This window comes from Leucopleurus acutus, assembly GCF_964270905.1.
Source record: "Leucopleurus acutus genome assembly, chromosome: 9".
NCBI classification, from domain to species: domain Eukaryota; kingdom Metazoa; phylum Chordata; class Mammalia; order Artiodactyla; family Delphinidae; genus Leucopleurus; species Leucopleurus acutus.
Genome location: NC_139144.1, coordinates 50447432 through 50460754, shown reverse-complemented (window position 1 = coordinate 50460754; position 13323 = coordinate 50447432). Strand labels below are relative to the sequence as shown.

Below are 13323 nucleotides of genomic sequence, written 5' to 3'. Positions count from 1 at the left end.
GTTCAAAGCTCTAAATTTCTTTTAGATTTCTGGGATTTTTTTACACTGTCAGGTATTGCCATTATCTGATCTGAGGAATTACCAATGTCATCTAAGCCACTGCAAATGGGAATATGGGAAGAACCTATGTTCAATTTTTAATATATAGAGAAGGAATGAGACCCAAAAGCATAATGCAAGAGACTAAGCTGTATTACTTTGTTTGAGTCCCTTGATCTGCCTGTACTACAGGTTTCTCATTTATAAAATGTGGAAATTAAAATATTTAATTGAGAAGGTTCTTTCTAGTCCTATTCTATATATAATGAACGCTCCTCAAAGCAGAGAGAGGGATGTATGGGTCTATTGCACTGCTCCCATCCTACATCCATTATATTACGTCATGACAAAGAGAATAATCAGCCAAGAATTAACAGAGGGTAACCAGTTTCATACAGTTCACTATTTCTGACCTATTTCATTCCTACAGATATGTCCAAAGATTTGGATGTGAATCCTTTTCTCCAAATATTGTAAAAAGTTCATTCCAGTAACTTGAACAGTGGCTCTTTCTCCTGGAAGAACCAGGTGTTTATCAACCAATAATAGGCATCCTGAATGTATTGGGCCTTTGCTGCATCCCAGGTCATTGTGTCAAAACTTGGGGTTGGTTTATTCTATACCAATTACAAAACTCAGCCCACTTCCTCCCTGTATCCTTCCCCCATCACTCTGATGTATATCAACATCAACAATATTGTATCTATCTTTCCTTGTACCCTCATTTCCACTTATAATCAGTTTAAATTCTTTCCTTCTCTCTCTCTCTCCCTCCTTCTTCCTTCTTCCTACTCTACCTTCTCCTTTGCTCTCCCTCTCCCCTTCCTTTCTTACACACACACACACACACACACACACACACACACACACACACACACTCTTACTTACAATTATACTATTCTTGGCCCTTCCACTGTCCCTCCCTTCCCTGCCCCCAACCCCTGGGGTAGTCAATCTTCAGTTTCAAACAACCCCACCTATATCTTCAAGCTTTTCTTAGAACAGTTCTTCTATGCTTAAATCTTATGGGAAATCTAGCTTTCCCCAGACAATACTGGCCACTGAAGCCCATCAGTGGAAGGTCTATTCCCTCTATCATTCCCTCTCCTTAAGTCACCACACCTAGAGGAGAGATCGGCATGTCCCTAGCCACAAACTTCTGCTTCCAGAGCTCGAATCTGCCATCGTCAGTCAAGAGCCCATCTCCTAAGGAAGACTCACTCTTTGCTTACTGCTTCCTTATCAAATTCTTTGCCAAGTCCCTTTGCCCTGTTCTAGCTCTTATACTGTATAGGGCTAGTCTAAATTCTTTTCCTGCCCTTTCCTCCTCTGTCCTCATCCATCCCTCTTTCCTTCTCATTCTACACTCTTCCCTTGTAGCTCTTATTTATAAGGTTACAGGTATTTCTTCTATACCAGTGATTTTCAAATATGCACATTTCCCTGGAACCCCTCTTTGGAGCCCTAGCTTGCATCCCAACTTCTTCCTAAGGGCAGCTCAAAATCAAATGGTCAAAACCAGAATCATCTCTCCTAGAATCCTTGATCTCATTTGTATCTATTCTTCTCTGTTAAGGCAATCACTGCTGTCCCCAACATCAGGCCAGAAAATTGAGTCTCCAAGTCTACCCTTCCCTCCATAGTCAATTTGTCACCAAGTCCAGTAACACTGGGGGAAAAAAGTCAGAGACATCTAATTCTTCCCTTTTTCACCTAAGGAAAATTAAGCCCAGAGAAGTGAATTGCCTAAATCACTCAGATCATTAGTTGTACAGCCTCTTTCTGCCACACCATAAAGAAAGGTTTGACAGTAGAGAATATTGCTCAGGAAGGCAGCTCAAGGTGGAACACCACAGCAAGTACCGTGGGAGCTTGGGGGAATGTGAAGGCACTGACAGCTAGTAGAAGGACTGGGTGGTCTGGAAATGGAAATGATTTGATTGGGGAATAAGGATAGGGCATGGCAAACAAACTTGGCCTACATTAAGCATCATGATGAATGAAACTCTTCTAAGAAATGGCTTCACACTTGCCTTGTTTTCTGTTTAAGGCAGTTGGGTAAGAATCTGTGGCAAGTGATTGCAAGCAATTCTTTTGATACCATTCACTACTGAAAATGGTGAAAATCACCTGGATGTGCAGACATCTTATTTCCACCAACAGACTACAGGTACATGTGGACAGGCATGGAACTCCTCCACTGCCCTCATTCACCAGTACATACATTCAGTAAGTAGTCAAGCACCTGTGTATGCCAGGTAGTATGTTAGATGCTAGTGTGGCAATGTACATTCCAAAGTCCTGGTCTCAAAAGGATTGAAATCCAGGGAGGCAGCACCGAGCAAGTGTATCAGATATGGTGTGGCATCTAAGACCCTAACCACAGGGAACCTGTAGGACCATCAAAGAGCCACCTTGCCCAGAAAGAGAGTGTTAGGGATTTTCCTGAGGAATTAAAGTGCCACTACGATGAGCCCTCATAGAGAACTAGGAGTTAGTCAATAACATTGAAGAAGGGAGTAATCTTGCAGGCAAAGAGCATGCCAAGTCCCAAGGTAAGGAAGCAATAGCCTGCTTGGCACCTCTAAATACACTAAAGATATCTATCGCACAGAATTACTCTCTAAATCAGCATCTTCCAAACATGTTCTAGGATGGCAAGAAAGGGCAGTAGGAGGTAACCAAGAACAAGGACTTCAATTTATTGCAGTACAGAAAGATTAAAAATAAGCAAAGAACATTATCCTATAAGAATGAGTTGTTTGTTATTTTGCAAAAAGAGCTAACATTTCTCATGGAATTATTTGTGATGAAAATCTCTACTTTCTGAATAGCAAGAATTTAGTACACTTAGTTCTAGTGAAAATAGAAAAGAAACAGATAGTAGGAACTACAAATATTATTTCCTAATAGCAAAGAAATCTCCTAGCTGTAAAGTAATTATTTTTAAAGGTCTATTTGGCATAACATTGAAAATCTAAATTGACAATAGGTAATTTAAGTCAACAAAGAAAAAGCTTTTCTAGACAGCTTTGTTTTATTTTTGGTTTTGGAGGAAAACTAAAGAAATAAAATCCCTCCCACCCACCCTCCCACCCTCACATGTACCACCAGCAGCAGCAATTTAAAATCCAAATGAGACCCTGACTATACTTAAGAAATTAGAAATTGGGGCCATTAAGGAATATTATATTATATTATATGCCCTGTTTCTGGCCAAAAAGATATAGATTTAAAAATTTTATGTTATTTGGTAGTATTTTATTGGCCAAAATGGAATATTAGAGCATGCAATTCCAGCAATCAGAATTCACATTGGAAATGTAGTCAATCTACTTTTTTCAAAATCCTAGGTCCCGTTCCAAATGCAACTGATTTAATAAGTACATGATAATTTTCAACATCTTCAAAACATATACATTGTAATTTATTGAAATTCAGTCCTTCACATAGCTTCCTCATCATCCCAAACCTGTGAAGGTTGTATTGAGAATAAAATGCAGGTTTTTCCCTGCTCCTCTTTGAAAGAGCTTCTCTTTGAAAGGCAAGGTATCCAAGATGGAAAATGCTCAGGATTTTGTATTGAGTAACATGATTAACGTTCAATCCACAAACATTTACTGAGCTCCAAACATAGGAAGGCATGATGAGAGGAATACTAATTAGTGAGAAGATGATTTCCAGAAGCTGAGGCCCAGCAAATAGGGTGATGATGAGGATGAACAACAGCTGAGCAAATCTGGTGCCTCGTCTAGGAATCTAATGGAATTCAATATACATTTATTGAGACACTACTGGGTATATAACTGCCCACAGGGAGCTGCCCACAAAGGGTTAGGCAAGCCTGGCATTTCCGTGGTATCTTAATTAGCCTTCTGGAATCCCATTTTGGCTTTTTTAGTTGACTAGTTTACCCATGGGCAGGATGAATGTGTAGGGATCTATCTGGCAGCTGTAGTCGGCAACATTAATGTACTGTCCATGCAGCTATTGACATGAGCATCTGAGGGACATGGAAAATACTCACACTGGAGATAAAAGCCAGCCCCCTAGGAAGTATGTCAATATCTTCAGAGCCATTTTCTGCAAAAGAAGCAGAGGATCAGAAAGATGCATGTACAAAGGCTTAAAAAGTAAATCTCACACATAGTCAAGACTTTGAACAACTTCTGGAAACTACCTTAACTTTTTTAACTATTTACTTGGGAAACTATATTAACTTTCAGGACTGCCACAGGCATGATACACTCCACTAAAACCTGAGCCAGACTCTTGAAATACTAAATTCTTTTTTTTTTAGAAGTCCATTTTCAGGAGAAAAAAAGCAAATAACTATAAAATAAATTCATATCCTAGATTTATTCTTTAAATAAAAACTCTCAGGGTATGTCCTAAGAGATTCAGCTTTATTCCCCACAGAATACTTATCTACAGACCAAGTGATAACATTTGGAAAGTCCTCACTGCGAAGCTCTCTTAAAGGCCTTTCTGCCAAGTATTTCTCCTCTCCAACTTGTTGAGGCCTGAAAAATCTATCCTTCTCCTATCATACTGGGAAATTACTGAGTAACTGTTCTCTGTTATAAAACCAATAGATCTTAGGATGAACTATTGGAAATAATTGAATTTGAAAGATTTTAGTCAGATCTTTTTCTCACTGAGAGCTGGTCATGAGCATTTTTCTATGGGAAGAGGCATATGATAAGTAAGATATGACTAAGAACAGGATGAAAAAGGGGCTCTCGTAGCTTCTAGTAGAGAGATAGACCCACATATAATGTGAACCCAAGCAGGCAGCATTGAGGGTGAAATGAAGGCAATGGTTATTGAGTGTGGTAAACTGTAATTTACAAATATGGTAGAAACAGGATGTATCAAAGCCACATGCTCTTTTTTTTAAATTTGAATTTTATTTTATTTATTTTTATACAGCAGGTTCTTATTAGATATCTATTTTATACATATTAGTGTATATATGTCAATCCCAATCTCCCAATTCATCCCACCACCACCACCCCCCACCCCACTTTACCCCCTTGGTGTCCAAATGTTTGTTCTCTACATCTGTGTCTCTATTTCTGCCTTGCAAACCTGTTCATCTGTACCATTTTTCTAGATTCCACATATACACAATAATATACGATATATGACTTACTTCACTCTGTATGACAGTCTCTAGGTCCATCCACGTCTCTACAAATGACCCAATTTCATCCCTTTTTATGGCTGAGTAATATTCCTTTGTACATATGTACCATATCTTCTTTATCCATTCGTCTGTCGATGGGCATTTAGGTTGCTTCCATGACCTGGCTACTGTAAACAGTGCTGCAATGAACATTGGGGTGCATGTGTCTTTCTGAATTATGGTTTTCTCTGGGTATATACCCAATAGTGGGATTGCTGGGTCACAAGGTAATTCTATTTTTAGTTTTTTAAGGAACCTCCATACTGTTCTCCATAGTGGCTGTATCAATTTACATTCTCACTAATAGTGCAAGAGGGTTCCCTTTTCTCCATACCCTCTTCAGCATTTGTTGTTTGTAGATTTTCTGATGATGTCCATTCTAACCAGTGTGAGGTGATACCTCATCGTAGTTTTGATTTGCATTTCTCTAATAATTAGTGATGTTGAGCAGCTTTTCATGTGCCTCTTGGCCATCTGTATGTCTTCTTTGGAGAAATGTCTATTTAGGTCTTCGGCCCATTTTTAGATTGGGTTGCTTGTTTTTTTAATATTGAGTTGCATGAGCTGTTTATATATTTTGGAGAGTAATCCTTTGTCCATTGAATCATTTGCAAATATTTTCTCCCATTCTGAGGGTTGTTTTTTCCGTCTTGTTTATAGTTTCCTTTGCTGTGCAAAAGCTTTTATGTTTCATTAGGTCCCATTTGTTTGTTTTTGTTTTTATTTCCATTACTCTAGGAAGTGGGTCAAAAAAGATCTTGCTGTGGTTTATGTCAAAGAGTGTTCTTCCTATGTTTTCCTCTAAGAGTTTCATAGTGTCTGGTCTTATATTTAGGTCTTTAATCCATTTTGAGTTTATTTTTGTGTATGGTGTTAGGGAGTGTTCTAATTTCATTCTTTTACATGTAGCTGTCCAGTTTTCCCAGCACTGCTTATTGAAGAGACTGTCTTTTCTCCACTGTATAACCTTGCCTCCTTTGTCATAGATTAGTTGACCATAGGTGTGTGGGTTTATATCTGGGCTTCTATCCTGTTCCATTGATCTATATTTCTATTTTTGTGCCAGTACCGTATTGTCTTGATTACTTTAGCTTTGTAGTATAGTCTGAAGTCAGGGAGTCTGATTCCTCCAGCTCCATTTTTTTCCCTCAAGATTGCTTTGGCTATTAGGGGTCTTTTGTTTGTTCATACAAATTTTAAGATTTTTTGTTCTAGTTCTGTAAAAAATGTCATTGGTAATTTGATAGGGATTGCATTGAATCTGTAGATTACTTTGGGTAGTATAGTCATTTTCACAATGTTGATTCTTCCAATCCAAGAACATGATATATCTCTCCATCTGTTTGTGTCACCTTTTCCAATTTGTATTCCTTTTATTTCTTTTTCTTCTCTGCTTGCTGTGGCTAGGACTTCCAAAACTATGTTGAATAATAGTGGTGAGAGTGGACATTCTTGTCTTGTTCCTGATCTTAGAGGAAATGCTTTCAGTTTTTCACCATTGAGAATGATGTTTGCTGTGGGTTTGTCATATATGGCCTTGATTATGTTAAGGTAGGTTCCCTCTATAAGCACTTTCTGGAGAGTTTTTTATCATAAATGGGTGTTGAATTTTTTCAAAAGCTTTTTCTGCATCTATTGAGATGATCATATGGTTTTTATTCTTTAATTTGTTAATATGGTGTGTCACACTGGTTGATTTGAGTATATTGAAGAATCCTTGCATCCCTGGGATAAATCCCACTTAATCATGGTGTATGATCATTTTAATGTGTTGTTTGATTCTGTTTGCTAGTATTTTGTTGAGGATTTTTGCACCTATATTCATCAGTGATATTGGTCTGTAATTTTCTTTTTTTGTAGTATCTTTGTCTGATTTTGGTATCAGGGTGATGGTGGCCTCATACAATGAGTTTGGGAGTGTTTCTGCCTCTGCAATTTTCTGGAAGATTTTGAGAAAGATGGGTATTAGCTATTCTCTAAATGTTTGACAGAATTCACTTGTGAAGCCATCTGGTCCTGGAGTTTTGTTTGTTGGAAGATTTTTTTTTTTTTTGCGGTACGTGGGCCTCTCACTGTTGTGGCCTCTCCCGTTGCGGAGCACAGGCTCCGGACACGCAGGCTCAGCAGCCATGGCTCAGGGGCCCAGCCACTCCGTGGCATGTGGGATCTTCCTGGACCGGGGCATGAACCTGTGTCCCCTGCATCAGCAGGCGGACTGTCAACCACTGCGCCACCAGGGAAGCCCTGTTGGAAGATTTTTAATCACAGTTTCAATTTCACTACTTGTGACTGGTCTGTTCATATTTTCTATTTCTTCCTGGTTCAGTCTTGGAAGGTTATACCTTCTTAAGAATTTGTCCATTTCTTACAGGTTGTCCATTTTATTGGCATAGTGTTGCTTGTAGTAGTCTCTTATGATGCTTTGTATTTCTGCGGTGTCTGTTGTAAATTCTCCTTTTTAATTTCTAATTTTATTGATTTGAGTCCTCTCCCTCTTTTTCTTGATGAGTCTGGCTAAAGGTTTATCAATTTTGTTTATCTTCTCAAAGAACCAGCTTTTAGTTTTATTGATCTTTGCTATTGTTTTGTTTGTTTCTATTTCATTTATTTCTGCTCTGATCTTTATGATTTCTTTCCTTCTACTATTTGGGTTTTGCTTGTTCTTTCTCTAGTTCCTTTAGGTGTAAGCTTAGATTGTTTATTTGAGATTTTTCTTGTTTCTTGAGGTAGGATTGTATTGCTATAAACTTCCCTCTTAGAACTGATTTTGCTGCATCCCATGGGGTTTGGATTGTTGTGTTTTCATTGTCATTTGTCTGTAGGTATTTTTTGATTTCCTCTTTGATTTCTTCAGTGATCTCTTGGTTATTTAGCAATGTAGTGTTTAACCTCCATGTGTTTGTGTTTTTTACATTTTTTTCCCCGTAATTGATTTCTAATCTTTCAAGCATTGTGGTCGGAAAAGATGCTTGATATGGTTTACATTTTCTTAAATTTACCGACTCTTGATTTGTGACCCAAGATGTGATCTATCCTGGAGAATGTTCCATGTGCACTTGAGAAGAAAGTGTAATCTGCTGTTTTCAGATGGAATGTCCTATAAATATCAATTAAATCTATCTGGTCTATTGTGTCATTTAAAGCTTGTGTTTCCTTAATTTTGTGTCTGGATGATCTGTCCATTAGTGTAACTGAGGTGTTAAAAGTCCCCCACTATTATTGTGTTACTGTCGATTTCCTCTTTTATAGCTGTTAGCATTTGCCTTATGTATTGTGGTGCTCCTATGTTGGGTGCATAAATATTTACAATTGTTATATTGTCTTCTTGGATTGATCCCTTGATCATTATGTAGTGTCCTTCTTTGTCTCCTGTAATAGTCTTTATTTTAAAGTCTATTTTTTCTGATATGAGAATTGCTACTCCAGCTTTCTTTTGGTTTCCATTTGCATGGAATATCTTTTTCCATCCCCTCACTTTCAGTCTGTATGTGTCCCTAGGTCTCAAGTGGGTCTCTTGTAGACAGCATATATATGGGTCTTGTTTTTTTACCCATTCAGCAAGCCTGTGCCTTTTGGTTGGAGCATTTAATCCATTCATGTTTAAGGTAATGATTGATATGTATGTTCCTATTACCATTCTCTTAATTGTTTTGGGTTTGTTTTTGTAGGTTCTTTTCTTCTCTTGTGTTTCCCACTTAGCGAAGTTCCTTTAGCATCTGCTGTAGAGCTGGTTTGGTGGTGCTGAATTCTCTTAACTTTTGCTTGTCTGTAAAGCTTTTGATTTCTCCATCAAATCTGAATGAGATCCTTGCCAGGTAGAGTAATCTTGGTGGCAGTTTCTTCCCTTTCATCACTTTAAATATATCATGCCACTTCCTTCTGGTTTGTAAAGTTTCTGCTGAGAAATCAGCTGTTAACGTTATGGGAGTTCCATTGTATGTTATTTGTCATTTTTCCCTTGTTGCTTTGAATAATTTTTCTTTGTCTTTAATTTTTGTCAATTTGATTGCTATGTGTCTCAGTGTGTTTCTCCTTGGGTTTATCCTGCCTGGGACTCTCTGCACTTCCTGGACTTGGGTGGCTATTTCCTTTCCCATGTTAGGGACGTTTTGGACTATAATCTCTTCAAATATTTTCTGGGGTCCTTTCTGTCTCTCTTCTCCTTTGGGACCCCTATAATGTGAATGTTGGTGCATTTAATGCTGTTCCAGAGGTCTCTTAGGCTGTCTTCATTTCTTTTCATTCTTTTTTCTTTATTTTGTTTCGCGGCAGTGATTTCCACCCTTCTGTCTTCCAGGTCACTTCTCCGTTCTTCTGCCTCAGTTATTCTGCTATTGATCCCTTCTAGGGTATTTTTCATTTCAGTTATTGTATTGTTCATCTCTGTTTGTTTGTTCTTTAATTCTTCTAGGTCTTTGTTAAAAATTTCTTGTATCTTCTTGATCTTTGCCTCCATTCTTTCCCGAGATCCTGGATAATGTTCACTATCATTATTCTGAATTCTTTTTCTGGAAGTTTGCCTATCTCTGCTTCATTTAGTTGTTTTTCTGGGGTTTTATCTTGTTCCTTCATGTGGTACATAGTACTCTCCTTTTCATTTTTTCTATCTTTCTGTGAATGTGTTTTTTGTTCCACAGGTTGCAGGATTGTAGTTCTTGCTTCTGCTGTCTGCCCTCTGGTGGATTAGGCTATCTAAGAGGCTTGTGGAAGTTTCCTGATGGGAGGGACTGGTGGTGGGTAGAGCTGGGTGTTGCTCTGGTGGGCAGAGCTCAGTAAAACTTTAATCTGCTTGTCTGCTGATGGGTGGGGCTGAGTTCCCTCCCTGTTGGTTGTTTGGCCTCAGGCGACCCAGCAGTGGAGCCTACAGGCTCTTTGGTGGGGCTAATGGTGGACTCTGGGAGGCCTCACACCAAGGAGTACTTCCCAGAACTTCTGCTGCCAGGGTCCTTGTCCCCGTGGTGAGCCACAGCCACCCCAAGCTCTGTAGGAGACCCTCCAACACTAGCAGGTAGGTCTGGTTCAGTCTCCTATGGGGTCACTATTCCTTCCCCCTGGGTTCTGATGCACACACTACTTTGTGTGTGCCTTCTAAGAGTGGAGTCTCTATTTCCCCCAGTCCTGTCAAAGTCCTTCAATCAAATCCTGCTAGCCTTCAAAGTCTGATTCTCTGGGAATTCCTCCTCCCATTGCTGGAGCTCCAGGTTGGGAAGCCTGATGTGGGGCTTAGAACCTTCACTCCAGTGGGTGGATTTCTGTGGTATAAGTGTTCTCCAGTTTGTGAGTCACCCACCCAGCAGTTATGGGATTTGATTTTATTGTGATTGCGCCCCTCCAACCACCTCATTGCGGCTTCTCCTTTGTGTTTGGATGTGGGTATCTTTTTTGGTGAGTTCCCATGTCTTCCTGTGGATGATTGCTCAGCAGTTAGTTGTGATTCCAGTGCTCTTGCAGGAGGGAGTGCGCACATGTCCTTCTACTCTGCCATCTTGAACCACTCCCCACATGCTCGTCCTAAAATGTGATGTTCATACTCTTCCATTAAGAGGCTACATCTGTATCCTCTCTGCTTGAACCTGGGTAGACCTTTCTAACTGCTTTGACAAACAGAATGAAGAGGAAGTGATGCCACCTGACATACAAGGTAAAGTCATAACCAAACCTGCCACTGCTTTCTCTCTCTCTCAAGGCATGTACTTTGGGACCCCTGAACCTAAAAATAAGAAGTCTGGTATTTTAAAGCTACAGAAGAGAGACTGTGGAGAGACCACACAGTGCAGAGAGAGGTCTGGAGGAGTCTCAGATGACTTCAGTTCCCAGCCTTTCAGTCACCGTAGCTGACGCAAATGGAACAGAGATGAGCTGTCTCCACTAAGCCCTGCCCAAACTGCAAACTCATAAGCAAAATAACTATTGCCTTTTTATTTTTTAAAAAAACAGGGTATTTATTTATTTTGGCTGCGTTGGGTCTTGTCGCTGTGCATGGGCTTTCTCTAGTTGCAGCTAGCGGGGGCTACTCTTCGTTGTGGTGCATGGGCTTCTCATTGCAGAGGCTTCTCTTGTTGCAGAGCACGGGCTCTAGGCGTGAGGGCTTCAGTACTTGCAGCACGTGGGCTCAGTAGTTGTGGCACGCTGGCTCTAGAGAGCAGGATCTGTAGTTGTGGCGCACAGGCTTAGTTGCTCTGCAGCATGTGGGATCTTCCCGGACCAGGGATCGAACCCATGTCCCCTGCAAGGAGATTCTTAACCACTGTGCCACCAGGGAAGTCCTATTGTCCTTTCAAGTCCCTAAGTTTTGGGGTAGTTTGTTGCACAGCTATAGTAAATGGAATACATGGGAAAATGGTTACCTAAGGTAATGGGTTATTAGTGTGTCAAAAGGCAATTGAGAGAGGATAGAGGAGAACAGGGGAAAGAAAAGTGGAACAAAGCCAAAGAAAATGCAAATTTGAATCAACAGAATAATAAACAATAGGCACTGAAAACTGGAGGACAGAGATTTAATCATGTTGATTATGCTGAAGGTTGAAACTAATCCCCAACCAGTAACCTAATAATTACATTAATCAGAGCTTTCCATTTTCTAAGCAATCCAGTTATCAAGATTTACCTATATATGGTATTTTGATGGCCTGAAAGATTTAGTGCTTTTTCTACATGGAGTAAAATAGACTTCGGGAGAATCCAGCAAAATGAATAAAGCAATTTTAAAAATCATGTTGAATATGGGTGGGTTAGTTTTTGAACAAACTTTTTTCTCTCACTTTTTTTTCTCTAAACAATCACTTCTTGGTTTCCTTTTGCCCGATCTCCTTCCCACCTCCATCCTGGATGTGGATACTCCCCAGGCTCTACCTGCCCTTGGCTGTTTCTAGGGGCAGAGTACTCATCCTACCTGCATCATTGACTCTAGCCCCATGGCTTCAGCTTCCACTCACATGCTCTTGATTCTCCAATCTCTAAATCAAGTCCAATTTCCAGGCCTCTGTATTCACCTGTATATTAGACATTTCTACCTGGCCTTTTCATTTCTCATACTCAACATGTCTCAAACTGACCTGGAAATTTCTCTCTTGAATCTGCTCCATTTTCTATATTTCAGTTTCCGTGGATGACACTTCTATCCCCCAAGTACACAAAGTAGGAACCTTGGAGTTATCTTTGATGCTTTCCTTTTCCTTACTCCCCCAGTCTAACTAATCACAAGGCTTTCAAGCTCTAGAACTCCCTCCTGGATTTCTATAATAGCTTCCAAATGGGTCAGCTTTGCTCCCCTAAAACCATTCTCTGCACTGTTGACAGTCATCTTTTTAAATTGCAAAGTTGATCTTGTTATGCCCCTGCTTAAAACCCACCAATGGTCCACTAGGGCTGGCAGTATACATCCCAAATTCTCCACAGAATTGAGGCTCTGGTCTCAATTCTTGTGGCTCCCACTCTTCACTCTCCATTCCAGGTGTGCTGCAGTACTTCTGTCGGCAGTTCCTAAAACGTGCCAGACTTACTCACCTGCATGCCTGAGCACATGCTGCTTCGTGCTTCTTGGCAACTCACACCTTTCTCACACCACCCTCACCTCCACTGGGCTGAGTATCACGGGCTCTTAAAGATGAGTTGGATGCTACCTTCTCGGCCTTTTCAACCTCTCTTGGCTTCAGCATCCATTTTATGTACTAATACAGTCACCTGTGACTGCATCCACCATGACATTTTCCACACTTGGGCTGCGACCTCCTGCATTTGTTAATGTCCTACTAGAAAGTAAGCTTCCTAGAAACAAGGACCAGGTTTTATTCAGTACGGTATGCTTGCACCCAATATAATACCTGCCTTTTCACTGTAAAAGCTTTCAGTAAAAGCTGGTATGCTGACTAAAAATGATACACTGCTTTAGTTTCTTGAACTTTGTCTTGTCTTGAGGTTAAATTATTGACAAGTGTGTGTTAATTTCTGAGTAGAAGATGTCCTGAGTTGTATACTCTCTGGTTTGGTCTTTTTATCTTCCATACACCATGTCGCATATCTCCCATGATAGCATTAACCACTTCAGTAATTCACCTGCAATAGGAGTGGGCATTTTCCAAAGGGACTAGGCTTGT

The 13323-nt window shown here is 40.0% G+C and overlaps 1 protein-coding gene across 1 annotated transcript in view; it reads right to left on the bottom strand.

The window, feature by feature from the left end:
- The window catches only part of PON3 (paraoxonase 3), a 33805-nt gene that overhangs the window by 14917 nt on the left and 5565 nt on the right, over positions 1 to 13323 (bottom strand). The window contains exon 3 of the mRNA XM_082846103.1: positions 4067 to 4122. Within this exon, the coding sequence (XP_082702229.1) occupies positions 4067 to 4122 (56 nt within the window). The remainder of the gene's footprint in view (positions 1 to 4066; positions 4123 to 13323) is intronic.